A 27392-nucleotide genomic window follows, 5' to 3' on the forward strand; every position below is an offset into this window, starting at 1 on the left:
CTACTCTACATTGAAATAATCCTGTTTAGATCAACAGAACTAAATTCACACTGGTTCATATTTCACCCAACTATAACTAGGTTAGTAAAATAAGCTTCTTCCTCTCATGAAGAAGAGATTTTTTTCATTCTTAAAATATTTCCACCCTCTTGACACTTGTTTTTAAAGACAGTAATCTTCAAATATGTCTTAAATATTTACTCAGGATGCATTCTCTTCTAAAGGACTTCCTCACTGAGTTTTAGAGGGCAGACTGCTTTGCTTTGAGATAACACTTACAGACTCCATTATGTTCCTCTCTTCCTCAACCTCCCAGCAATGCCCTCCAAGAAAGGAAAAATCTCAGTAATTTGTCTAGCAGGGTTTTGTTTAAATAAGCATTCTAGGGGTTTATCAGGCACTTCTTTCTCAGCATCAGCTGAAAACATCTTCTTTCACTATATGCCTTTAAGTAGTTCCATCTCTCCAAAAGACTTTGATGCACAGGATAGCAGTGATCTCTCCCACTTCTGAGCTTCCACAGCTCTATCCCTGTCCCCTCTTTTGGAGAATTCAGCACCACAGACTCACAGTACATGTCTAATCTATCCCACTGATTACATGTTAACCTCCCCGAAGGCAGTGAAATCAGAGTGCATGGGTTAAAATTCTGACCCCATTGCTTTATTAGCCAAGTAACCTTGAGCAAATTACTTGATTTCTCTGTGCTCAATGCCTCATCTGAAAAAAGGGGACAACTACTTTACCCATCTCAAAATTAAGAGGATTAAGTGAAATAATACATACAAAAATTCAGTACAGCACCTGGCTTTTAGTAATAACTTAGTATTAGCTATCATTATTATTGCTATGATGCTCATGTTGATACAGCCTTAATGTGACAAGGCTGAAATATTTGCTTTCAATGCAAGATGAGGGAATCTCTGCTTCTCATTTGCTATTTAGCTCCCCATATCTAACCCATAAAATCTGGGAACCCCTCCACATGAAACAGACACCACCTCACTGAGTCTCTGCTGCCTTGCTGGAGCATACAAACTCAGGTAATATGTGCTCAAAAATGAAAACAGCTTGAAGGAGACTGATTACATAAAAATTGTGACTAATCTGCTCATATGAAACGCTTTTGAGAACTTTAGCACGGTCACAGCTAATTCACATAAGCACAGATCAAAGGAATTTGGTGAAGGCAATTAGTGTCTCTGGAGGCATTTAAAGGAGATTCATTTAAGTGAAACTTTTTAAAAGGAACAGGATTCTTTGGCCAATTATTCTGAGGAAGATGTAGAGGATATGATAAAACAATTTTGTGGAGTAAAGAATTGGGGCAGGAAATGGGATTCCCTTCCTCTTCCTAGTTGCTCCTTTTCTCACAAAAAATTAATTTTAAAAAATTAAAAATTTTTTTTTCCAAAAATGAATTTTACTATCTAAACCCTTCTGTGAATAATTTGCTCCACTCCTATCCTTCTCAGGTACCTAGCACAATGTCAGGTATCATGTGGGCAGTTGGTAGCAAAGGAAAAATCTGGGGGCTGAAATGTTTTTTAGCTCATCCATTCTTTTCAGAGGATTTTACTAAAGAGTGTGCAATAGAACACAACATAGCACATACCATATGAAGCCCATTTTAAAATAATCATAAGTTAGGGTGCCTGGCTGGCTCAGTGGGTGGAGAATGTGACTCTTGATCTCAGGGTTGTGGGTTCAAGCCCGACACTGGGTACAGAGATGCCTTTAAAAAAATCCTTTAGGGATCCCTGGGTGGCGCAGCGGTTTGGCGCCTGCCTTTGGCCCAGGGCGCGATCCTGGAGACCCGGGATCGAATCCCACATCGGGCTCCCGGGGCATGGAGCCTGCTTCTCCCTCTGCCTGTGTCTCTGCCTCTCTCTCTCTCTGTGACTATCATGAATAAATAAATAAAATCTTTAAAATAAAATAAAATAAAATAAAAAAATCCTTTAAAAAATCACAAGTTATACCTTAATTTCACTGGCTTAGGCCTAGAAAACTAAACATGGTAGTATCGTTTTTTGCTTACAAATTTTGTCAAGTATGAACTGTACTGTAAATGAGATTCTAACCTCCTTGTGGAAAGTGTCATACTTCATTTTTTTGTTGGCTTTTTTGGTACCCCTCCATACCTACAGTGACAAAGGGCCAGGCAAGACTAAACTGTAACATATTTATGATGTTGATCTGTTTTGGCCTATTTATTTGCTTATAAAGGCAGTGCTGTTATTGCCATCAAGATCCTCATGCATTCAGAACTGACTCAGCATTTCCATGATTATTTTCAGATTACAATGGACTCCACCTTCCAGAAACAACATCCCTAGTGCTATTTGCAATTTCTTGGTCATGGGGAAGAAATATAATGCCATCCAGAGATGACTGGAATGACTGATTCCCTGGGGAATGGCTGCTTCACTGTAGCAGAGGTTTCCAGAACAAGCCTCCGCTCCTGTCATGAAAATGCAATTCCTAGCTTAGTGCAGTAATGCTTACCATGCCAGCTAACTGCCATATGCCAGTCAGCTGCCAGCTATGGGTGCTAGGGTCATGGAACAGGGCAGACTGTGCAATGGAAACCACCCCATAGCTGGATGGCAGACAGACAATGGGCACTGCAAGCCCTTCTTGAGTTCCCTGGCTGACACCAGGAATGCGTAAGACAGCAAGGTGGTCCAGGGAAAATAACCTCAAATAGTACTGCACAATTTCTGCCACTCAACTGAAGTCTGCTCTGAAGCAGGTAGGTAAGAGAGTCCTGGCACCTTGAGGAGAGAAGCAGTTCCTTCACATGTAATCCATTCCACTCAGAGTTTTTCCAAAGCACCCCTTACCTGGTCTGGCAACAGACCCCTGCAGTGTTGTGGCTGTAGTTTCCTTTGAGACTAAACTCGGTGATGGGGCTAAGGCAAGAAAAAAAAAGAGGCCTTTACTTTCTTTTCTCAACAAAACAGAAAGCATTGACTAAATTAAGAGCTAAGTAACTGCTCAAATACACGTCCTCTTGGAGGGCAGTACTTGCAATTGCCTTGAAAGGAGATTTCAAAACTTATCTAAAATTAGCTACTATACCACACAGTAACATAGACCACCACCAGGGATATTTGTTTTTCCCTATTGTGTGTACAAAGATCAAGGAAAGGAGGTGGCCTTTCCTTGAGCACCTTTCCAAGGTGGTGGCCTTTCTAAAAGCACCCATGATTTTTCCTTTTTAGGGTCATGTTCTATCCAGTACTCTGAAAAACTCCAAAGCATACCTTAGTAGGCAACTCCAACCACTTCCAGAGGAACAATTATATCATCTGTGTTAGTATTTAAAAATTCTCACCCCTCTAAAGATTATACCCCTTGAAACCTGAAATGAATCACACAATTTTTTACACTTTTCTACAGCAGCTGGCAAAGAGTGACAGTCATAAAGCACATATTCAATTCATACTTGATGAATAAACCATTTGATATGTTATTTACTTATCTAATAAACAGCTACCAAGAACTTACTAGAGGCAAGGCACTGTGCCAGGCACCTTTGGAGACCAATTATTCTTTTTGCCCATCAGAACACAGCCCAGTATCAAACAAAGATAAAATACACACATGTGGTACACTGGAGTGCAATGGAATGTTATATGAAGAAGACTCATAAAGTATAAAGTGCTATGGGAATCAAAAGCAAAAGAGATCAATTCTAGATTGAGAAAACTGATGGTACATTAGACAGAAAAACATCAGAATTATGCTTCAGAGGACAAAGAGTACTTAGGTCCTTGAAGAGGAATGGAACAGGACAATGTGCTCTAGAATGGGAGCTTACTGGATCATACAGTAAAGATCAACGGCACAGATATGCCACAGTCACTCAAGGATTATGTCTTCCCATCTTGACATTTCAATCTAACATCCTAGATAAACTCTGTAACAGTAAGTTTTACCTGCTTGCGGATATTGTGCAAGCAGGTAAAACTGCGGATTTTTGTAGATTTCTCTCCCTTAGTCAATAATGCATTTGTGCTAAGAATTTATTTTGGATGTTTACCTGATAAAAGCTTAAAACTACACCTTAACTTCTACTTTTACCTCCAATATTGGTTTCTCACATTTTCAAGATAAAAACCCAGAAGCCCCTTAAAAAACAATGGAAAAATTCTTACTAAAATCAAAATTTTCTCCCCAACTTGCAGGTTCATCTCCCTAAAGCTCATCTATTTCTCTAGGATTATATATGGTACATATAAAAATATTTTTTTAATCACTTCACCACTATTCTCTTGGTATATAGGGGGAAAGTTCCCTGAAAGGAAGTACAATAGAAACATTTAGTAAAGAGAATATATTTAAGTCACACCAGGTTTCTTCATTCTTAGGGGTCACCTACTTCCATAGAACTAGAACCAGAAACCTAGAGCACCCATACCTATGAAGTCTGTCTTCTGCAAGGACAGTGAACTCTTTAAGGGACTTTATCCCTCCCTGTATCGCCCCCACTAAAGAGGCAGAGAAAAGGGGAATTACCTTTTCCAAAGCTCTGAGTGAGGTGGTGCACTGGCCACTTTATGCTAAGTACTCTCCCTGTATCTTTGTATAAATTTTGGGAGGTAGGAATTATAGCCTCCATTTTACATGTGAAGTATATGGCTTATAAGAGGTTAAGGAATTTATCCAACTGTGATTGGTAACCAGTGGAACTAGAAATTGAACTCTGATTGTACCCTGAAGCTTGAGTTCTTTCTGCCCCTCCACCTAAGTGCTACCATTCAAAAATTTTTAGATGCATTAAACAAGACAGGCACTATTAGCTAGCTTAGGATACAGCAAAGGTGCTTCTCAGCTTTGGCAGTGTGATTTGCTCCACTCTGTGGAAACAGAGCTTCTCTACCATTTAGGCCTCACATAAAAAGGAACATGTGTTTGAGAGGCAGGATGTGAAGGGGGGAGGGGAGGTTTAAGGATACCGAAGCTCCTGTCATTTGCCCACCTTAACTGTACATGAGAAATAATCTAGATACACACAAATTGGAATGGCCTAATTTACAAAGAGACTGAAAGAGAAATCAATAACAACAATTATTTACATTTATTACTGTATTCTGTGCTAAGCACATTATATGCATTATCTCACTGAATTCTTACAACTACCGTTGTAAGGAGGAAACTCAAGTTTAAATAGTCAAGTAACTTTCCTAAACCCAGAGCTGGTAGATGCTGGTGCTGTGATGTTAACTCAAGCCTGCCTGTCTCTCAACCACTTTGTGTCTCTTGTGTCTATTACCATGAGACCTGGGTTTTTGAAAAGCTTTCCTCTGGAGTAGCCAGTCAGAAGGGAATAGTCCCTTCTGATAGAGTACAATGAGAAGGGGCCATGAGAACCCTGCTCTGAAACTGTGGAGAACAAGTCAATATTGCAGTAAGGGGAACTTGCAAAAACAGCTATTCACCTTTAAGGGACAATGTTAAACTGGAGGTTCACAGTATAGACTGTGAAAATACTGAACTCTGAGCTGCAATCTTCTCACCCACAGAATGGGGTTAGGGCTACCTGACGTAGTTGGTATGAAGATGACACGAGATAACATATATAAAGATGCTTTTTTGTAAAATGAAAAACTTTATATAAATGAAAGGCCTATCACTTCAGGAGCTGAGAGAGAACCGTATTAATGAATGTAAACTTAACATAGGCTTTAAAGTTGTATTTCCCAATGTACTTCCAATAAATTAAACTACCACTATTGCTATTTAGCTCACTTTTCCTCCTCCAAGTAGAAAAGAAAAAAAAGGCTTTCTTTTGTGGAATAGGTCATCAAAAAACTGACACGAGGAGATGATGCCAGGCCCCAAGTACATACCTATGCTGGGCAGAAGCTCTGGATGGGATCCCACCTTCTCCTCCACTAGGCCACCCACAAGTGGCTCAGGTGCTATGCCAACATGATTGTTTTTTGTGGCCGGCGCAGCGGAGATGAGCTCAGAGGGTACCAGAGTGGTTACTATCGAGCGTACACTGGTGGGGAGAGTACCGCCAGGTAAGCTGGGTCCTGTTGAGGTGGAGCCTGGGCCCACAGGGCTAGAGGTCATTTTTAGCAGAGTGGGTGCTGGGGGTGTTGGGGTTTTACTGTCCAGCTCTGTGGGTAACTGCTCTGTTCCCATGAGCCCTGGAGTTGTAGTCTCTAGCCCTTGGCCTTCGGTCTCTCCATCTGCACCATATTGCTCTTCCCCTTTCTCAAGAGAGCCTGTAACTTTCTTACATGCCTTGGTCAGCAAAATCTGGCCGATTTTGTCCACTTTTCCTTTGCCCTTACTAGATGAGACTGGGCTTCGCCGGTTGACAGAGGAGCCTGGACTATTGGTCAAAAGGGGAGAAACCATTGTGGTTGACTGTGAAGAGGGCAGAGTGCTCTGATCTGCTGAGGTGCTCACCTGAGGACTAGCCTCATCTGGATTCAATTCTTTCACTTGCTGGACAGGGGGATGAGGAGGGACAACTGGAGAAGTTGTACAAGGAGGGGAAGGAAGCTGAACAGGGGTGGCTCGTGAGTTAAGGACTAAGGGTCGACCAGTCTGTATATTTGGAGCAGTACTACTGGAGGGGACATTAGGCGGTACAGGAGCAGAAGAAAACTTTATGTTCTGAGGTATGTGTAAAGGGCCAACAACTGCAACAGAGGGAGGCATCAAGCCAGAGTTGGTTGTCAGTGGGGCTGCAGGAATTGTACTTGGCTGTGATCCTTTCATAACCTGAATTATTGAGGATGAATTGATAAAGACAGGTGTAATGAACTGAGGCCGGGCATTAGACTGAGCAGCTGACTGTCCCTCAGAAACCATAACCTTGCTACCCACATTGGGCATTGTGACAACTGTTGACATCAGTGCAGACTGCAGGTGAGTTGGCAGAGCTGCTGATGTGTTAGCTGAAGTTGTGATAGGATTGGAAGTTACAAAAACAGTTATCTGATTTGGGGGCAAGGGGGTGGAGATGGAGGAAGAGCTGACAGGTCTTGACATTACTGGAGGGATGCTTGGTGCAACATTAGAACTGACCTCACTCAATTCTGGATGCATAAGGGTTGAACACGGCTCATTAGTGTGAGGTAAATTTAGGGAATTAGAGGGTTCTTTAGAAGACGGATCCTGCAGTGTGGGAATGACAGATGCTTTTTTCAGGTCCTCCCCAGAAACTACTGGGGGTGTTACTTCCAGATCTGTAAGCCCAGGGGGTTTAATGGTCACGTTAGGAGCTCCAGAGTTGTCAAGAAGTTGACTTAATGATGTCGGTGCTTCCCTCATAGCAGGAGACACCAAATTTTTGTTCTCTTCAACACTGGGAAGTTTGTTAGGATCCATAGGTTGCCCATCCTTTTTAGACTGATCTTCAGGGACAACCATTTTAACTTCTTGGGTAGGGACTGTTTTGAGCTCAATGTTTACCTGCTCCTTCCTACCCTGGGAATTCTGGCAATCGCTGTCCTGAGGCACATTCAAGCTCTCCTTGTTATCCTCGAGAACACCCCCCACTGCAGCCACAGGCATGGTAGGATTCTGAGGATTCAGCCCACTGTTGTTAGGAAAGCTCCCAGGTACAGAGGGATTGGCCAAAGGAGTGGGACTGACCAATACGTTTCTTGGCAACTCCACGTTTTGCAACAGGGTTGTGTTTGTCTGAGAGGCCAGAGTAAGTTTAGGGGTTTTTGAATTCTGTCTCCCAGGACTTGGGGTGGTTTTCCTACTGGACCCAGGACTAGACCTGCGACTGTTGCTTGGGCTAGCCCGTTTTGTTGCTCCAGAATTAGACTGCTTTCCAGAATTCACCACCACAGAATCTAATTTGTGAGTTTGTGGGGCAGCAAAATTGGAAGGATTATTCATGGTAAGATTTGAAGGTGCTTGCCCAATGGCCTTTAAAGTTGTTGGGTTCAGGCCCTGCTGATCAAAGCCCCTGTTTAAATTTGGCCTAGGAGGTAAAGGAATATTAATCTGTGGGGGAAAGAGTCCTGCTATGGAGGCATTGAGTCTTTCTGGTGATAGACTGATCTCTGAAGGTTCTGTGCTGGGAGGGCGATTGTTGGGTGTCTGAGGATAGTAGGGCCTGGGGCTGGCTCTGTTTGGTGTTTTAGGCCTAGATGTTTGGGTTGGAGCAGCCACATTTGGAAAATGGTGGCCATGGGAGCTGGGCAAGGAATTTACAGGGGGTTGCTGGGGAGTTGCACCTTGAGTTGCTGAAAGGGGCGATGGTCCGGGTTTTGGCCCTGTCATCATTAACTGATTCTGGGAAACTACTAAATGTGAAGGCATGTTGTTTGGGCCTCCTGAGACAGATGGTACTTCACTGCCACTCGCTTCAGGGAGTGAGGACATCTCTCCCAGTGGTGAGCTAGAAGGATTCTGGGGATTCTCCTGGTATACCATTTTCCTTGAATTGCTTCCCAAAGGAGTATTCAAAGGCATTGGCATTCTTTGTTTATCAGGTGATGGTGGCACGGAAGCAGGTCCTTGTAAACTGACCATGACAGGCACATTGCCACTCTGCTGCATGGGCATTCTCTGGGAGTCTGGGTTCAGGGGGCCTCGTGGGGGGTGGACATTTTGGGAGACTGGAAGCCTAACTGATTTGGGGTCTTGCTGCATCATGAGCATCATCATCATCTGTTGCTGCTGCTGCTGCTGCTGCTGCTGCTGTTGAGACTGTGGCTGACTGGGAGGCGGTGGCTGCTGTGGCGGCGGTGGCAGTTGTGGCTGTGGCTGCTGCTGTGGTGGCTGTGGTGGGGCTGCCACATGCTGCATGAGCTGAGGAGGCATCTGCTGAAGTGGCCTCTGTTCAACTGGTTGAGAAGGATAACCTAAAACAAGCCCCCCAAACCAGGGAAATTAGATTTTTGGCAAGAAAAGCTTTGCTACCTTTAGAGTATAGCCAAGCAATACTCATCTTGGGCAGGACAGACAGTGCACAAAACAGCTTAAGCATGCCCACTCCCAAGGGGGTAGGGGCAGCCTCTTTGTTATCCAACATAAGCGAAGGGGCACACTGCTTAAGGAAGCAAAAAGCAAAGCATCAAGAACCCGGAAATCCTCAGTCTTCAGGGTGTCAGTGAGGCCCTTCTGCACTAAGACTGTTCTAATAGACAGGCATGGGGTGCTGTGCACTCACAGTGGCTGAGTCAGTCCCAGCCATTCATTCAGAGGAAATGAAAACAATTCCCATTGACAGCAAGGAGCTGAGCACCCAGCCTTGGGCTCTCATATGGGCATAATAAATATCCCACTGTCCTTGTAAATGAATTAAGGTATTTAGGATTCACTTTTTCTGTTATCACTGATTAAAATTTTACAGTCTGATTTTGTGAAAATGCCAGCACTGAAGATAGCCTTTTTATTCTTTCAATAGAAGTAAAATATAAAATGCTAGGATTCAATTCCTTAAAAAGGATTTAAAATTACTCCAGTCCATTGGCTTCATATACCATGCTGCATCCTTCAGGCTCAATTCTTCGGGGAACCCAACTGAATTAAACTGACCCTCTGATGTAAATCAGTTTAATGTAGGAGCTCATAGAAGGTGATATACACACTGAAAATCAATTGAAGGCACTGAAGATTTCTTTTTAATGGATATTAGTTTCCATTTACTTTCTTACATGTTAAAACTCTATTTGGAGAAATATTTTCTATGAATCCACAATGGGAGAATAACCAAGCCAGAAGCATTGCCCTCAGGAATAAAAAATAATTTCGGGAAAAGAACTCTGAGGGACAATGCCTTATAGATTTTCAGAAGGCAAGAGCTCAAATGATTCTTTCTCTTGTGAAGATTTTACTTGGCATTTTAGAACTAAAGCCTTATACAATCAGCAGAAAGGAAAAATCATTAACCAGGAATAAAGGTGGTTCCATGGGAAAAAGTGGGGATATAGCTGGGATATGGTTTCACAAACTAGATTATTCCATTGTTGCATCAAAAATATGTAAGGAAAGTTTTAAGAAGGTGCAGGAATAAGAACAGTTGGCTCTGGCAGTCAGCAGAAATGATGATTGAAGATTTCCACCGAGCAGCTATCAAATGCTGCTGATCCACAGGGTCACAGACCCTATAGTCAATAGCTAATTAAGGTCTTCTGGCCAAAGATTTCCATGGTACCAATGAGTATAATGTGAAGAATTCAGTTTTGAAGATTTTTAAAAAATCCTTTTCTATTTTAGGCCCAAGTTACCTCTTTCCATTTATAGAGCCAATAATATATGGCATTTCTACAGGTTTAACTTGGGTTCCCCTATTAAAATAGTCATTTCTGTAGAAGCCCATTTTTGTTGGGCTATGACACAAATGTCTTTTATCTTTAAATCAGCCCACCAGGCTGCACAGTAAATACCAAAGAGAGCATAATAGATAATACAGCAGCCTCTCAAAAGTAATGGCTGAAGGCATGGCTGCTATAAAGGTTCTAGAAGCCGGAGGCAGCAGTCCAAAGGACACTAATGGTAAGACAACAGATTGGGGTTGCTATGACAGAATGGTGGAGAAGGAAAGCCAGAGCACACATGGTATCTATAACATAACCAAACATGGTGTTTATTAATCAAAGGATGCAAATTCATATGCCTTTAGGCACCAGGCCAGTAGTGAAAAAGAGAAGTAGGCTGGTACAAGACATACGTAGTAGTTCTGTGGACAGAGCCAAACTGAACAGAATGGATGTTCTGTTTATTTTTTATTTTTTGTGTTATTTAAAGGCATTTAAATTCAGGTTTTTGTTTGGTTTAAGACACTGCAGGACAATTCAAACACATAAAAGGTCAAATTCAGCCTATAGGTTCGTACTTTACAAAGTACGGAAAGGAAGCAATGATATGTGTGAGGACTCCTGGGATTCGTATAAGAAGTCAGATGTGTCTAAGGGAAGAATGTACCTTCTGGATATACCTGCCAAGACTGGTGACCTCCCCACCTCAACTGTGCTGCTGCAACTCACTGACTGGAAGTGTGGTGTGCCCAAACAATTTGTAATAAATAACACAAAGTACTGACATCATGATGTATTTACTTCTTTTGTGACTCATTTTTAAAATACATAAATTAATGGAAGATTAAAGTTGATCCCCGGGACACCTTGGTGGCTCAGCGGTTAAGCAGATGCCTTCAGCTCAAGGCGTGGTCCTGGTGTTCAGGGATCGAGCCCCACATCGGGCTCCCTGCATGGAACCTGCTTCTCCCTCTGCCTATGTCTCTGCTTCTCTCTGTGTCTCTCATGAATAAATAAATAAAATATTTATTTTTAAAAAAATAAAATCTTAAATATAAAGTTTATCCCCCAAAATAATGTCATTCTCACTTCTATACCATAAAGGAAGTGGGATAACTAGTGAGGAAAAAAATAAAACATAGGGGAGAGTGACCTAAGTGTGACAGGCTTGTGTGTCTTCAACTGGGTCATAGGGGAATAAGGTTACACATCACTGCTCAGGCCAAGAGTAACAAGTATAGAGATAGTGTGGCAGCTGGCCTTAGTTCTTCTAAACACCTAGGTTGGAATAAGTGAATTTTAGGAGCTTTTTCCTTTTCAACATTTACAAGATATTTTATAGTCCGAAAAGGGTACAACACAGGGGGCTTCAACAATACTGATCCTCCTATTTATTATTCAGCTGGGTGGTAGGTACATGAATGTCTTTTTTAGTACTCATAGTTTTTATGCTTAACGATTCATAATAAAACTGCTATAAAAAAATCTTATTGTAAATCCTGTTCTCTGCTTCGAGAAAACCCTAGTAGGAAAGAAAGGCTGCAGGAAAGGCAGGCAAGCAGAATTAGAGTGAAAATATCTTCCCATTTAGTCTTACTCTATTTTGATGCCAACTAGAACCTTGATACTGACAAGAATAAAGCGGCATTTCACATTTCAGTCTGATTTTATGAGGACTTAAAATAATGAAGTAAGCGGTGTATGTATAGTTGACCCTTGAACAATGTTGAAAATGCAGTTGAAAATCTGTGTATAACTTTTGACTCTCCAAAACTTAACTACTAACAGCCTACCAGATGACTGGAAGCCTTACTGATAACATAAACAGTTCAGTAACACATATTTTATGTTACATGTATTATATACTGTATTATAAGTAAAGTAAGCTAGAGAAAAGAAAATGTAAGAAAATCATGAGAATATATTTACAGGACTGTATTTACTGAAAAAAAAATTTCATGTAAGTAAACCCATGCAATACAAACATGTGTTGTTTAAGGGTCAACTGTATATACTACATATATATACAAGCCTTCAAAAGTTATATTTGAAATTTTTGTTTAATATCAAGGCAAAGTTTCCAAATATTAGATATATCTTATCTCTAAAGAAGTCTAGTTAGAAGACAAAATACAATGTTTCCTTGAAAAGAAACTTTGTATTGCTGTATAAATGATGAAAAGTATATAATCTTTAGCTAACATTTTATCACCTGGTGGTCGGTTTGAAAATTCTGGCAGTTTAGGGCCCGAGTTGTCCAAGTTAATTCCTTGTTCTCCTGGCAATGACTGCTGATCGGCCTCTTCCAGCCCAGCTGGGCGAGTATCTGGAGTACTAAAAAATAAATTACACATTTGAGAGTAAGTTGCATAGTTTATACATGCAAGTAGCTTAACCTCTTACCTATTTCTGAAGAACTAAAATCTGTTTGCATTATCAACCTTACCATCACTTACATCTCTCTAGTTTGATATTAATATTTGGCATAAAAATAATCCAGCAATTTCATTAAATAAAATCTACTTAATTTAATAGTATGGCTATTTACTCAAAGTGCTTTCTACAAATTTCTGACATAATAATTTTCATGTCATCATCCATTCCTTAGATGTTTTAAGACCTCATCATAGTTTGGGTTATCAACATTATAAAGTACTGTTTCTGTGAAACCACCCTATCTTTGGTGTAGTTATCAATGTGAACCAGGAAGTCCAGATTATTTCTTTTTTTGTAGATAATTCATCACACCTTGCAAGAAGTTGTAGGTTAGCTGATAAAAATGGTATTCAGAGAATAAAGATGGAGAATGCTAGAACAAAGCTAAGTAACTCTGCTGAATGAATATTTGCAGACATCCCCTTGGCTTTGGGATGCTTTCATTTTTACCTGGTTTAGTGGGGGGAAAAGAAATGAAAAAAAATGTTACTACTAACACCTAAATTCTCAAAGAACCAGCATGCTCAATACCATTTGGTTTGCAATCTTATTCGTAGCTGCACCTTTCTTCCTTATCATTAGTTTCTCTTTGCCCTGATGTTGATCACCCACTTTTAGATGGCATTTGATCTCATTATATTCTGTATAGTTTCTAAGCCTTACGTTAAATCCATTTTAAAAAGTCCTAGTACAAGGCAATTTAGAACTTGAAGGGGGTCCTTTAGCACATCAAGATGCCTACATCAATTTGTTCCTCCTATGACTTCTCTATCATTTCAAATTATAAGGATACTGTAGGTCTCTACTTTCATGGAATTATACTGCTAAAAAAACCCCTCAGATATCTGGTCCAGCTACCTCATGTTAGGGATTAGAAAACAAAGGCCCAGAGAGGTTTAAGAAGCCCATGGTACTACAGTGAGCTACTGGTAGAGTTAGGAGCAGGTATTCTTATAACTACTGTCTCCCTTTCCTAGTAGCCCTGATGCTATATAAGGCCCTTTTCACAATTTCTAGCCCCAAGAAGTAAGCAATCTCCCTCAGGGCTGATGAAGACAGCTAAAATACATACTAACAACAACTGAATAACCTTGCAATTTTACTCCTAGATACTGAAAGGAATAAACAGCCTCCTAGGATAGCAGGTTGATAGCAGTTAAATAATTCAACTTAGAAAGAGCTACTAGAAAAATTAGATAATTACAGGTCTTCTGAAGTCTGAATTCAGGAAAATATAGTTTTTTTTTTAAATATAGTTTGTTAATATAGTTATGGACTTTTGTAAGATTCAAGAACCAGCAAGTATGGTATAATATTAGAGTACAATCAGAGAAATATTGTGGGAAGGCTTGGAGACAGTCGGTTTTATATTGAACATTTATGGTTGTTTAAACTCTCCCAAAGTTCTAGCAATTTGTTTCAATCAACCCTTTTATATTCATTAGTCACTATTCCCTATTAACAAGAGCCTCTGAATTCCAATTTTATGATTAAAGGCAGAAAATCCAGTTTAATCAATACTCCTTCTGGAAACATTTTATCAAAGCCAAAAACATGACTAACAACTAGCTTATAGACATGACACATAAATTAATTTCCCTCCTGCTGTGATCTTGCAAAAGAACTCACCTGGAGAACCTTTACTTAAATGGGAACTGATTTAAAAGGTCCAATCAACCTAAAAAGAGGTTTTAAGCTTCTAGGGATGATTGCCCCCCGCCCTTTTTAAAAAACAAAATGGAGATCCTTAAAAGGAAAGGTATCTGTATAAAAATTCATTTATTTATTTATTTAATTAATCACTTATTTATTTATTTATTTTACAGTGGACTCCATGCTGGGCCCAAGCTGTCCAAGTTAATTCTTTGTTACCTCCATGTCCTTGGGCATGGAGCCCAACACAGGACTTGAATTCATGACCCTGAGATTAAGACCTGAGCTGAGATTAAGACCAGATGCTTAACCTGCTGAGCCACTCAGGTGACCCATCTATTTTTTATTTTTAAAGATTTTATTTATTTTTTCCCCACGCCCCTAAGGATTTTATTTTTAAGTAATCTCTACACCCAACCTGGGGCTTGAACTCATGACCCTGAGATAAAGAGCTGCATGTTCTACTGGCTGAGCTTTCCAAGCATCCTGAAAGAACTATTTCTATTTGAGACAGCAGGGGGTCTCCATAAATTGCTTTCATTTCTAAAACATACTTGGCCTTTCTTGCTCCCCAACAGCCATTACAAGCCTGAAGTGCTTTGTGGAGGTGCAATGTGGTAGCACTGGCTACTTTTCAATTTCTGTGTGCCACAATCCCCCTGAAACTCCATGTAACAGTCAATTGCAGTGTATGAACCTTGTCTGAATCCTTATTTGAACAAACTATAAAAAAAGAATTAAGATAATTTGAGAAATCTGAACACTGAATATGTGAGAATATGAGGGTAGTATTAGTTTTTCTATGTGTTAGTGGTATTCATTAAAAAAAAAAAAAAAAACCACAACCAATAACCATCGTTATCTTTCAGAGATACATAGGTACTGAAATAGTTACAGTCGTATTTGCTTTAAAATAATCAAAAAGGTAATGGGGAGATAAAGGCAAGATAGACTATGAGCTGATAATTGTTGAAGCACAGGGATTTCATATTGTTCTCATTTTATATGTTTAAAATTTTTCATCAAAAAAAGTTGTCCACAAAGAAATAAATAAGATTTGAGGTGAAACTATCACAACCTACTTTAGATCTTGCTGACTATTTTTCTTCTTCCGAGGGGGTTTCTTCTTCTTCGGTTTATTTGCGTTGGTATTATTTTGCTTATTGTTTACCCCAAAATGGCCTGCAGAGATGTCACTTTGCAATAAGTTGACCAACAATGGGCTTGTTAGTGTGACATCCTTATTGACTGGGAAGCCTGGATTCTGACCACAGGACATCTGATTTCCATTGGGTGCTCCACTGAAAGGTGCATTGAAAGGCATCCCATGGCCTGAGAAGTGGTTTCCCGAGGCACTGTTGCCCTGCATGGCCTGCACGTGGGGGGGAACCATGTTGCTTTGTTGCATGCTAACATCAGGCATCATCTGAGACAAACTGACATCACTGTTTGCTGTAGTAGCAGGATCACCATGCTGCTGGGCCATGTGTGGGCTGGGCCCTGGTGGTCGCAAGACCTGCCCCTGAATCCCCATAACCTGAGATGGACTGTTGTTCACAGGCCCTTGCTGTGGCAGCATCTGTCCTGATATCTGTCCCGTAAACTGCACCATGTTTCCTTGCATGTTTGGAGTTGGTCCCCTCATTATCTGTGCTGGTCCCGGCATGACACTGGATTGGTTCTGAGTGTTAAACTGTTGCTTATTCCCCTGCATCTGATTGGTCATTATCTGTTCTATCATTGGGTTCTGTTGGAGTAAAACTTGCCCCTGAGGCCCCATCATCTGGTTATGGGGTGCCATCATTTGTGGGCCCTGCTGGGGAAGAATCTGTTTGGGTGGGGTCATCCTTTGGGGCGAGGGCCCAAGATTTTGGCTTTGAGGGTTCACCATCATCTGGCCCTGAGGCATAAGCTGGGCCCTTGAAAGGATCATAGGGTTCTGAGGGTTCAAGGTTCCTTGTTGCTGGACCATCTGGCCCTGGGAGGGCACAATCTGCTGGTGCATGCTCATCAGCTGAGACGGTGGGCCCTGCTGAGGCTGGCCTTGCATGTTGCTCAGGTTCACCTGAGGAACCCCAGAACTACCAGCCTGCTGGCTGTTCATGTTGCCATGAATTCCCATGAGGCTGGGCTGCATCATATTTGGTGGCCCATGGGACACCTGCATCTGGTTTTGAGGAGGACCAGCTCCTTGGCCACCTAAAAAAAGAAAAAGAGAGGACAGTTTCAGAAAGAAATAGTCATTGATATTAAGATATTCAAATTATTAATTGGAAAAACATCCCTTATACCCATATGTCCACTGACCAACAAAAACATATATGCTGTGCTTGACATATTTTCTGTGGCTTTTCTAAGTATGGAGATATGACTGTGGAATGATTGTTCACATCCTCAATGTTTCTTTACTCCTATTTGGTACTTAAAGATAACATTTTGAAGATGAATAGCTTACTTTCTCTTTCAGATTAAATAAAGAGAAAGGCAGCATCTAATTGTTTAAAACTGACATGTAGCTACTTTAAGGTGAAAAAAATTAATGAAAAGCACTGTAGGCTAGTGAAATAAGCTCTGCTTTAGATTAGTCTAGGAAACAATGATGTGATGCATTCTCTTAGGAAAACCTTGACAATGTTGAAAAGACATTAAAAATGCTTCCTGGAAAGTGAATGACTCTGAAAGATTATATGTGTGGTATCTGGATGTTGCATGTGAAAGAAGAGAAGACCTAGTATGTCCTGAGGACAGGTCTTCTCTGTCCTGATATGGTAAAAATTAATCCTAATTTGGAAACTGAGCCGCTGGTGGGACTCAACTGACAGACAACCCAGAAGATGCAGGCAGAGAACAGTTAATAAGGGATGTTAAGGGCAGCCCGGGTAGCTCAGCAGTTTAGCACCACCTTCAGCCCAGGGTGTGATCCTGGGGACCGGGGATCGAGTCCCATGTCAGGCTCCCTGCATGGAGCCTGCTTCTCCCTCTGCCTGTGTGTGTCTCTGCCTCCCTCTCTCTCTCTCTCTCTCTCTCTCTCTCTCAAGAATAAATAAATAAAATCTTAAAAAAAAAATAAGGGATGTTAAAACTTTACTGACACTCCCCTGTGGCAGTCCTTGGTCGATCACATGGGACATGTCCTACTCTTCTCTTTATTTCTAATATATTTTATTTATTTTTCTTTATTTCTAATTTAGACACTGGCTTCCTGCAGTTTTTTCTTATTGTTGGGTCTTTGGGATATTCCTATAGTTGCTTGCATTATCTCCCTGGTTTTAATGAATAACCCTCTAGATTATTTTATTTCTCTTTTTATTTGTCACTTTAGAGTGAGAACTAGAAAGTGGCAGCCATAATGAAGTTATGAGATCAGTCCAAGCTCCAGCCAGGGAGGCAGGTGACAAACTATCCTTTGTTCACATTACCCAGAGTTTTTCTGAACCCCAAAGAAGATTTTCTAAACTAGCCTTATAAATTCTTTTTAAAAAATTATTTTATTTTAATTTTTTTGAGAAAGTGAACCAGGTAAGGGGCAGAGGGAAATAGAGAATCCCTAGCAGGCTCCATGGGAGCCTGGGCTTGATCCCACGACTCAAGCAAAATCAAGAGTCAGATGCTCCAGTGACTGAGCTACCCAGATGCCCCCAGCCTTAGAAACTCTTAACTTGAACTCCATGGCCATTGTATATACTACACACACTGTATGCAAGTGTATAGTCATTCAATCAATAATTATTTGAGTACCTAATATGTACAAGACACTTTTGGTGCTAAGGTAATATCAGTAAACAAGATAGACCAAATCCCTGATTCTTTGGAGTAAGCAAGAGACAGTAACAGGCAGAAAAGCATTTTTTCAGGAAGAAGTAAAAGCTAACAAGAGAAATAAAGTAGGGTAAGAGAACAGAAAATGAGAAACAAGAGTAGGACTGTCTTATGATAAATAGAGAAAGCTGCCTTTCTCTTTATTCCACATGCAATATGTGCATGTGGAAGGCACCATATAAAGATATAAAATAGCTGGTGCTTGGGTGGAAGAATTATTAATGATTTTATTGCTTTTTTATAACTTCCTATAAAACTCATGAATTCACATAACTCAGGAATGCAGTTTTGCATTAACAGATGGGGAAAGTCAAATAGACTGCCCTACTCTTCTCTTACCCTTCAAAAAATAGTCTGAACTTTTTAAAAAATTAAGTTAGAATTTTTCTTGCTCCTCAGTGATTTACAATTAGAGTTGGAACCATATAACTAAATTAACTCCAAGTAGGGATGGGGAGTTCTCCACAGAAAATTTTTGTACTACTTCAGTCCAAACTGCCTAAATGAGAAAGGACAAGAAGATTAGTCATGTGACCTAAGCAACCAGAAACTTGAGGTCTGGGCACATACATACTGCTTTATAAATTTGTTTTAGCCATTCTGCTCCATTGTATTTCTTCTCCAAAATTTCTTCTTATATACACTATTGGCATTAAATCTATATTAATATATCTATTAATCTATATTAAAGCTATATTGATTGAGTCTGGTTTTCAAACACCTGGCTAAATAAAGCACAGAAAACAAACCTGCATGCTGGACATTTTGATTTGCTTGCAGCTGAGGGGCTCCTGAATTCCCAGGGGTGGTTGCTGTGGTCGAAGGCACCTGACCTTGCATAAAGTTCGGATTGGCCTGTCCTGCTGAGAAGCCAGGTGGGAGGCGTTTAGGCATTCCTTAATAGAAAACAATGAGTAAGGCAGTTACCTAGCAAATTTATACTCTTGCTTAGATGTGGAATGAATAAGGAAGGATGAGCTGCATGAAGTCTCCACTGGCTTAGCTCTCTGTCACACTGGTAGGATCTTTAATAATAAGGTTGGGAAAGATGGTTAAAAAAATCAACACAATCTCTTACATGAGCATTGTCAAGATGAAAAATAAATACTAAAAATTTACACTTAGAACATGCCAAGGAAGAGATGGCAATCTGCTCCCTAAATGTGATCTGAGGCCACGTCACAGCAAGGTTTAGGGCTCACTTTTCGCTATAATACAACAGACCCCAAAACTTTACATACTTTCACACAGGCACCAAAGGAATATGCTAAATTCTCTTATATTCAAACAAATTGATCAAAAGTACTATAAAACAAAGAGCTGGGTCCTGATATTAATAATAGGTGATTTTTTTCCATTAAGGGAAATGGATGACAATCTCCTTTGTGGAGATTTTCCTCCAATATTGTGCTTGTCTCTTGGGAAGAGATAGGAGATTAGAAACAATCTATAGGAGGAGCTTCAAAGTGAAGCTATCATCATCATGCCTTCCCCTTTTAAGGTTTGTTGTAATTCCAACAGCTATGGTACCAAAAGCCATGCTCTAATGGAATCTTACAAACGTACTACTTCCTTTTATATGAAAGTTTAATTTCAGAAAATAGATCTGTAAGAAGCAGGATCTCAGAACCCACTCATTGTTTATAATGTAGGCCTTGATGTGGCCAGATCACCTAGGTGAGCACATCATCTGCTCTATGAAAGCATCAAGACCTAAAGCTCACTTAAAAAATTTTGTATTAGTCCATTTATTTTTAAGGACCAAATTTTCAATGTCCTGAAAAACACTTTGTAGACAAATATGCATTTGTCCTTTCTTTAGCAGTGACAAGTCCCCATTTGCATGCTTCCACTGTAATTAAATCAGTAATCACATTTGCAGGAGGGACTACCCAGCTTCCACTGATCCAGGGCTAGATGCCCAGAACAGTGAAGTTTGGAACTAAAACATTCTTGCATTTTCTAAAAACTTCTTAGGATTCAAATATTATAGCCTGCAGGTCAGCAAAATTAATTACAAGAGAGTGAAAAGACTGATGAGCAACTTAATTTCACCAGAAACCATGAGAACATGCCTTTGCTATGTTGCACTGAAGATGCAAGGGTTTTTTTTCTGGGTAGGCAATGGGTGTCTTTTGGTGGGGACATGTTTATCAGATGACAGTATTACTGACACTCTCTATACCTTACTGAAAAGCTCCAAGCACATTCATGTGCACTAGATCAATGATTAATAAGAATAAATAATAAACATGGAGATGGATAAGTTTTACTGTAATCGTTTTACCTCTCACACATTAAGCTCCATTGCTTTTTCTTCATACAAGAGGCACCTTACAAAATAAATAAATAAATCTCCTTTAGGTATAACTGGTGGAATTCCCTCTCTAAGGAGCAGGCATTGGCATTATAAAACTATAAAAGTTAATGATTTCTGAACTTACTCCCCTTTAACACTTTAATCAAATATAACAAATACCATGCTTACTACTTTACTAAGATTATCAAAATTGGAAACTTGAAGGGACTTTTCCCCAAAGACCCTGTATTTATCTTTTCATTTTTGCTCTATTCCATAATCTTAATTTTTTTCAACAGCTGAATAGTTTAAGCTAATAAAATGCATGTTTCTTCTGGACATCTTAATTTACTAGTCCAAGATCAAGTAAAAATAATTTGAAAAACAAAATGGAAATCTCTATATTGAATTTTACCTGCATTTTTATCCAGAGGGCTAGCTTAAATGTAACCAGTAAGATGCTGCATAATATATCAAGTTAACTAATTTATATTAAGTGTCACCACTATATCCACAAAGCCAAATAATTATATCCTCCCTCCATTAACTCTAAATACTGAAGTTCTATTAAGATCTATCTCTAGTAAATTTACCAACACAAATAGCTTCAGTGTTCCTCACCTCCTAGGCCTGGATGTAAACTCTGTGGCCCCTGGTTTGGTGGTTGCTGCTGCATCACCATGAAGTTAGGTGGCACATTTCCCTGTTGAACCATAGGATTCCGACCGGGAGAGCTGACGGGCTGCTGAAATCCCTGGGGAAGTGGGTTATTTTGAGGTGGCCTTGGTCCCATCTGCTGCTGAGTTTGGTTAACCGTTGGGGAGGATGCAGGGGATCCCTGCTGGAAGGAGGAAGGTGAGGAGGCAGGAGACTTGTTGGTGAGGTGGGGCTGCTGCAGGGGGGTTGGGACCCTGGAGGGCCCTCCCTGCAAGCTCTTCATCTGAGGAGCTGTGAACTGGCCTGGGTTGCTCATCTGAGGAAAGTTTGTATGGGCTTGTGAGGCTTGCTGGCTGCCAAAGGGATATGGAGGGGGAGGGTGGGAAGGTGTCTGTACCGTGGCTAAGGATGGTCTTGCCTGGAGTTGCTGTTGCATTGGGCCAGGCAAGGGAGCCTTCTTCCACCCTTGGTTTGCAGTCATTGTGCCCAGAGAACCCTGGGCTGGAGGAGGCTGAAGGGCTCCAGAAGGCAGCTGGTTCCAGCCTGGAGGAACAGGCACCTGAGTTGGGGCAGTAAACTGGGGTCGAATTCCCTGTGGCTGTTGCTGCTGATGTTGCTGTGGGGGTCTTGCCTGTAGCTGCTGCTGCTGCTGTTGTTGTTGCTGCTGCTGCTGCTGCTGTTGCTGCTGCTGCAGCTGGGGAAAACCAGTTGGGTTCATTTGTCTGTTCACAGGGACAGGCTGCATTGGGTGGTGCGGGGGAGCTAAAGATCCTGAGGGATGATTCTGTGGCTGTAAATGGAGCCCAGAGAGGAGTGGATCCATTGCATCTGTTTAAAGACAGTCAACAAAGCAATAATTACATTACTACAACCTAGATCTTACAGTAGTAGTCTTAGCAATTCTGCATATAGAGAGCAAAGTCCCCTGGTACCTTCATGAAATGTTTGTGAGCACCTTCTATATGCAAAGCAACATACCAAGATGACAGAAAGAGATTACTGCCTAGAAAGAGTTTATGGTTCAAAAGTGGATATAACAGCATAAAATGCAGACAAGTGTTTTCTAAAGCATATTCTGGGGAACTATGTTTATTAGTGTTGTAAGAAAACAAAACAAAATATAGTCAATTAGTTTTGGTAACAATTGAACCTAACCATCTTAGACAAGTTTCTTTGCTGCAGGACTTTCAGTGCCTCCAACAGGTTAATTCTGAATCTCTAGGAGAGAGGGTAAACAATGATGCCCTTACCAAACTTACTACAGAATTCTCTGCCATGAAGTATTGTGCAGGACTACATAGCCCAAGGTATCCATTTTTAGGAGTGTTGGGTTATAACTGATAAGAGAATGAGAAATTCTGAGAAGGAAATGATGACCTTTAGCTTGAAGAAACAGGAAAGATTTTGTAAAGAATTGGTGGCATACGAATTTGATATCAGGGACAGCTGAATTTTCTAATAATCTCTGCAACTAGGTCCAGCTTCTTCAATCCACAAAGATTAGAGGTCATTACCTGACTGAGAAGCAGGGCGAGGAGTCCTGGGTTGCAGCTCTGAATTGGGGCCTGGTGCCATCATGGAAGATGACACATTTACACTCTGGGGTATCATAACAGTGGCAGGGCTGGTCATCCTTATTAGTCCTAAAGGAAAAAGAAAATCCCTAGAATAGAGTACTGGAATTGGCACATTTGTTTTTAAATTAAATATTTCAAGGATATGAAAAGGTATGGAAAATTTCTGTACCCATCATCTACCTTGTTACGTAACATTTTGCCCCATTCCCTTCAGATACATATATAGACACAGAAGCCCCCCCTTCCTTCCCAATCTCATTCCATTCCCTTTCTTATAACTGGAATTTAATAGTTCCATACATGTTTATCTTTTCTACATATGTAGGTAAACTATAGCATGTTTAGTATGCTTTTAATCTTTGTGTAAGTGGTACCACACTCTGTCTTCTTCAGTTTCCTTTTTTTTTTTTTTTTTTAATTTTTATTTATTTATGATAGTTACAGAGAGAAAGAGAGGCAGAGACACAGGCAGAGGGAGAAGCAGGCTCCATGCACCGGGAGCCCGATGTGGGATTCGATCCTGGGTCTCCAGGATCGCGCCCTGGGCCAAAGGCAGGCGCCAAACCGCTGCGCCACCCAGGGATCCCTTCAGTTTCCTTTTTCACTTAATATTACTTTTTGAGATCCATCCATCTGGACTGCTATAACGGTGATCTATTTTACAGAACCCAGGGATCCCTGGGTTTAAATGTTTAGTAAACTCACATGGAAAACTATTGGGGCCTGGGTTATATAACTGATTCCTAGGGAGACAGATTTTTAATTATTTCAATTTCTTAAATAGTTACAGATTTTTCAAGTTTTCTTACAATCAGTTTTGGTTAAATTATATTTTCAAGAAAATTGTCCGGGCACCTGGGTGGCTCAGTGGTTGAGCATCTGCTCTTGGCTGAGGTCATGATCCCGGGGTCCCAGGATGGAGTCCCCACATCAAGCTCCCTGCAGGGAGCCTGCTCCTCCCTCTGCCTATGTCTCTGCCTCTCATGAATAAATAAATAAAATAAAATAAATTGTTAATTTTCTGACACTTTAAAATTTATTAGCATGAAGTTATTCACAACTTTTTTCCATTTTGAGAAATAATTCATATATTATAAAATTTGCCCTTTTGAAGTATACACTTCCCCCACCCCCCCTTCTTTACATTGCTTATGCCTTCTCTTTTTAAAATTTGACCATGTTCATCAGTTTTAATTATTTTTTTCAAAGAAACATCTTTGGTTTTGTTCTTTTATTTTTTTAAAGACTTTATTCATGAGAGACACAGAGAGAGGGAGAGAGGCAGAGACACAGGCAGAGGGAGAAGCAGGTTCCATGCAGGGAGCCCAACTCTGGACTTGATCCTGGGACTCCAAGATTAGGCCCTGGGCTGAAGGTGGCACTAAGCCGCTGAGCCACCTGGGCTGCCCTGTTTTGTTTTTTTAATACTTCACTTATCTCTGCTCTTATATTTATTTCTTTCCTCCTAAATTATTACTACTCTGCTATTCTTCTCAATTCTTAGATCAGACACTTAGCTTAATTTTCAATTCATGCTCTGCTCTGACACAGTTATTGGAGGGCTTAAATTTTCTTCCACATGCAATATTGGCTACATCTTACAAATTTTGAGACATACTATTTTCATTATTCCATTTTTTAAAAAGATTATTTATTTACTCATGAGAGACACAGAGAAGAGGCAAAGAGACACAGGCAGAGGGAGAAGCAGGCTCCCTGCGGGGAGCCCAATATGAGACTTGACCCTGGGACTCCAGGACCATGCCCTGGGCTGAAGGCAGACACTCAATCGCTGAGCTACCCAGGCGTACCACTCATTATTCCATTTTAATTATTCTTTGCTATCCATCATGACTGCTTTTTAAAAAATCGTGCATAGGGGATACCTGGGTGGCTCAGTGGTTTAGTGCTTGCCTTTGGCCCAGGGCGTGATCCCGGAGTCCTGGGATGGAGTCTTGCATCGGGCTCCCGGCATGGAGCCTGCTTCTCCATCTGCCTGTGTCTCTGCCTCTCTCTCCTCTCTCTATGACTATTAGGAATTCAAAAAAAAAAAAAAATCGTGCATATTCAGAATGTATTTTAAATTTTCTAGAAATACGGGATATTTTGATTGTTCGCCACTGACTTAACTGTATTGTGGTCAGAGGAGGGGCAAGATGGCGGAAGAGTAGGGTCCCCAAATCACCTGTCCCAACCAAATTACCTAGAAAACCTTAAAATTATCCTGAAAATTTATGAATTCGGCCTGAGATTTAAAGAGAGAACAACTGGAATGCTACAGTGATAAGAGTTCGTGCTTCTATCAAGGTAGGAAGACGGGGGGAAAAAGAAAGAAAGAAAGAAAAGGCCTCCAAGGGGGAGGGGCCCCACGAGGAGCCGGGCTGAGGCGGGGCGAGTGTCCCCAGGCCAGGAGAGCCCCGTCACGGAGAAGCAGGAGCTGCACCAATCTTCCCTGGCGGAAAGGGGCTCGCAGGGAGTGGGAGCAGGACCCCAGGAGGGAGGGGATGCCCTGAGGCTCCCTGGGACAGTAACAGAGCAACTGCGCCGAGCTCCCTAAGGGCTGCAGCGCGCACACGGGACCCGGAGCAGCTCGGAGGGGCTCGGGCGGCGGCTCCGCGGAGGGGGCTGCGGGGCGGGAGCAGCTCGGAGGGGCTCGGGCGGCGGCTCCGCGGAGGGGGCTGCGCGGCCGGAGCACAGGGCCCCAAGACACAGCCCAGGATCCGGCCTCCCCGGGACAGGCAGAGGCCCGGAGGGCCCAGGACCACAAGGACGCCCCTGCCCCGAGCTGAGCAGATCAGCGGCCCCGCCCCGGAGCCTCCAGGCCCTGCAGACCGAGAACTCTGGAGTTACTGCGGGAGCTGAATCCAGGTTTCCAGAGCTGCGGCAGCCACTGGAGTTGTTCCTCCAGGGGCCTCACGGGGTAAACAACCCCCACTGAGCCCTGCACCAGGCAGGGGACAGAGCAGCTCCCCCAAGTGCTAACACCTGAAAATCAGCACAACAGTCCCCTCCCCCAGAAGACCAGCTAGACGGACAAGTTCCAAGGGAAGTCAAGGGACTTAAAGTATACAGAATCAGAAGATACTCCCCCGTGGGTTTTTTGTTTTTTGTTTTTGTTTTGCTTTGCTTTTTGATTTGTTTGCTTCCCCCACCCTTTTTTTCCCTTTCTTTCTTTTTCTTTCTCTTTTTCTTTTTTCTTTCCTTTTTTTTTTTCTTTCTCTTTTCTTTCCTTCTTTCTCTCCTCTCTTTTTCTCCTTTTCCCAATACAACTTGCTTTTTGGCCACTCTGCACTGAGCAAAATGACTAGAAGGAAAACCTCACCTCAAAAGAAAGAATCAGAAACAGTCCTCTCTCCCACAGAGTTACAAAATCTGGATTACAATTCAATGTCAGAAAGGCAATTCAGAAGCACTATTATACAGCTACTGGTGGCTCTAGAAAAAAGCATAAAGGACTCAAGAGACTTCATGACTGCAGAATTTAGAGCTAATCAGGCAGAAATTAAAAATCAATTGAATGAGATGCAATCCAAACTAGAAGTCCTAACGACGAGGGTTAACGAGGTGGAAGAACGAGTAAGTGACATAGAAGACAAGTTGATGGCAAAGAGGGAAACTGAGGAAAAAAGAGACAATTAAAAGACCATGAAGATAGATTAAGGGAAATAAACGACAGCCTGAGGAAGAAAAATCTACGTTTAATTGGTGTTCCCGAGGGCGCCGAAAGGGACAGAGGGCCAGAATATGTATTTGAACAAATTCTAGCTGAAAACTTTCCTAATCTGGGAAAGGAAACGGGCATTCAGATCCAGGAAATAGAGAGATCCCCCCCTAAAATCAATAAAAACCGTTCAACACCTCGACATTTAATAGTGAAGCTTGCAAATGCCAAAGATAAAGAGAAGATCCTTAAAGCAGCAAGAGACAAGAAATCCCTGACTTTTATGGGGAGGAGTATTAGGGTAACAGCAGACCTCTCCACAGAGACCCGGCAGGCCAGAAAGGACTGGCAGGATATATTCAGGGTCCTAAATGAGAAGAACATGCAACCAAGAATACTTTCTCCAGCAAGGCTCTCATTCAAAATGGAAGGAGAGATAAAGAGCTTCCAAGACAGGCAGGAACTGAAAGAATATGTGACCTCCAAACCAGCTCTGCAAGAAATTTTAAGGGGGACTCTTAAAATTCCCCTTTAAGAAGAAGTTCAGTGGAACAATCCACAAAAACAAGGACTGAATAGATATCATGATGACACTAAACTCATATCTCTCAATAGTAACTCTGAACGTGAACGGGCTTAATGACCCCATCAAAAAGCGCAGGGTTTCAGACTGGATAAAAAAGCAGGACCCATCTATTTGCTGTCTACAAGAGACTCATTTTAGAACAGCCTACAGCCTGAAAATAAAAGGTTGGAGAAAGCCTGAAAATAAAAGGTTGGAGAACCATTTACCATTCAAATGGTCTTCAAAAGAAAGCAGGGGTAGCCATCCTTATATCAGATAAACTAAAATTTACCCCGAAGACTGTAGTGAGAGATGAAGAGGGACACTATCTCATACTTAAAGGATCTATCCAACAAGAGGACTTAACAATCCTCAATATATATGCCCCGAATGTGGGAGCTGCCAAATATATAAATCAATTAATAACCAAAGTGAAGAAATACTTAGATAATAATACACTTATACTTGGTGACTTCAA

General features: G+C 41.3%; 1 protein-coding gene across 14 annotated transcripts in view; it reads right to left on the minus strand.

Annotated features, from left to right (window-relative positions):
* NCOA6 (nuclear receptor coactivator 6) overlaps positions 1–27392 on the minus strand; it is a 91129-nt gene that overhangs the window by 12894 nt on the left and 50843 nt on the right. For 6 of the 14 annotated variants that reach the window (XM_072800689.1, XM_072800683.1, XM_072800679.1 and 3 more), the window contains 7 exons: positions 22626–22754; positions 21076–21939; positions 18905–19051; positions 15419–16535; positions 12460–12581; positions 5859–8849; positions 2847–2915 (listed from right to left, as the gene is read on the minus strand). In XM_072800689.1, the coding sequence (XP_072656790.1) occupies positions 2847–2915; positions 5859–8849; positions 12460–12581; positions 15419–16535; positions 18905–19051; positions 21076–21939; positions 22626–22754 (5439 nt within the window). The remainder of the gene's footprint in view (positions 1–2846; positions 2916–5858; positions 8850–12459; positions 12582–15418; positions 16536–18904; positions 19052–21075; positions 21940–22625; positions 22755–27392) is intronic. The other 8 variants (XM_072800684.1, XM_072800685.1, XM_072800686.1 and 5 more) reach the window with 5 other exon arrangements.

Source organism: Canis lupus, chromosome 26 (assembly GCF_048164855.1).
Source record: "Canis lupus baileyi chromosome 26, mCanLup2.hap1, whole genome shotgun sequence".
In the NCBI taxonomy this organism is placed as follows: domain Eukaryota; kingdom Metazoa; phylum Chordata; class Mammalia; order Carnivora; family Canidae; genus Canis; species Canis lupus.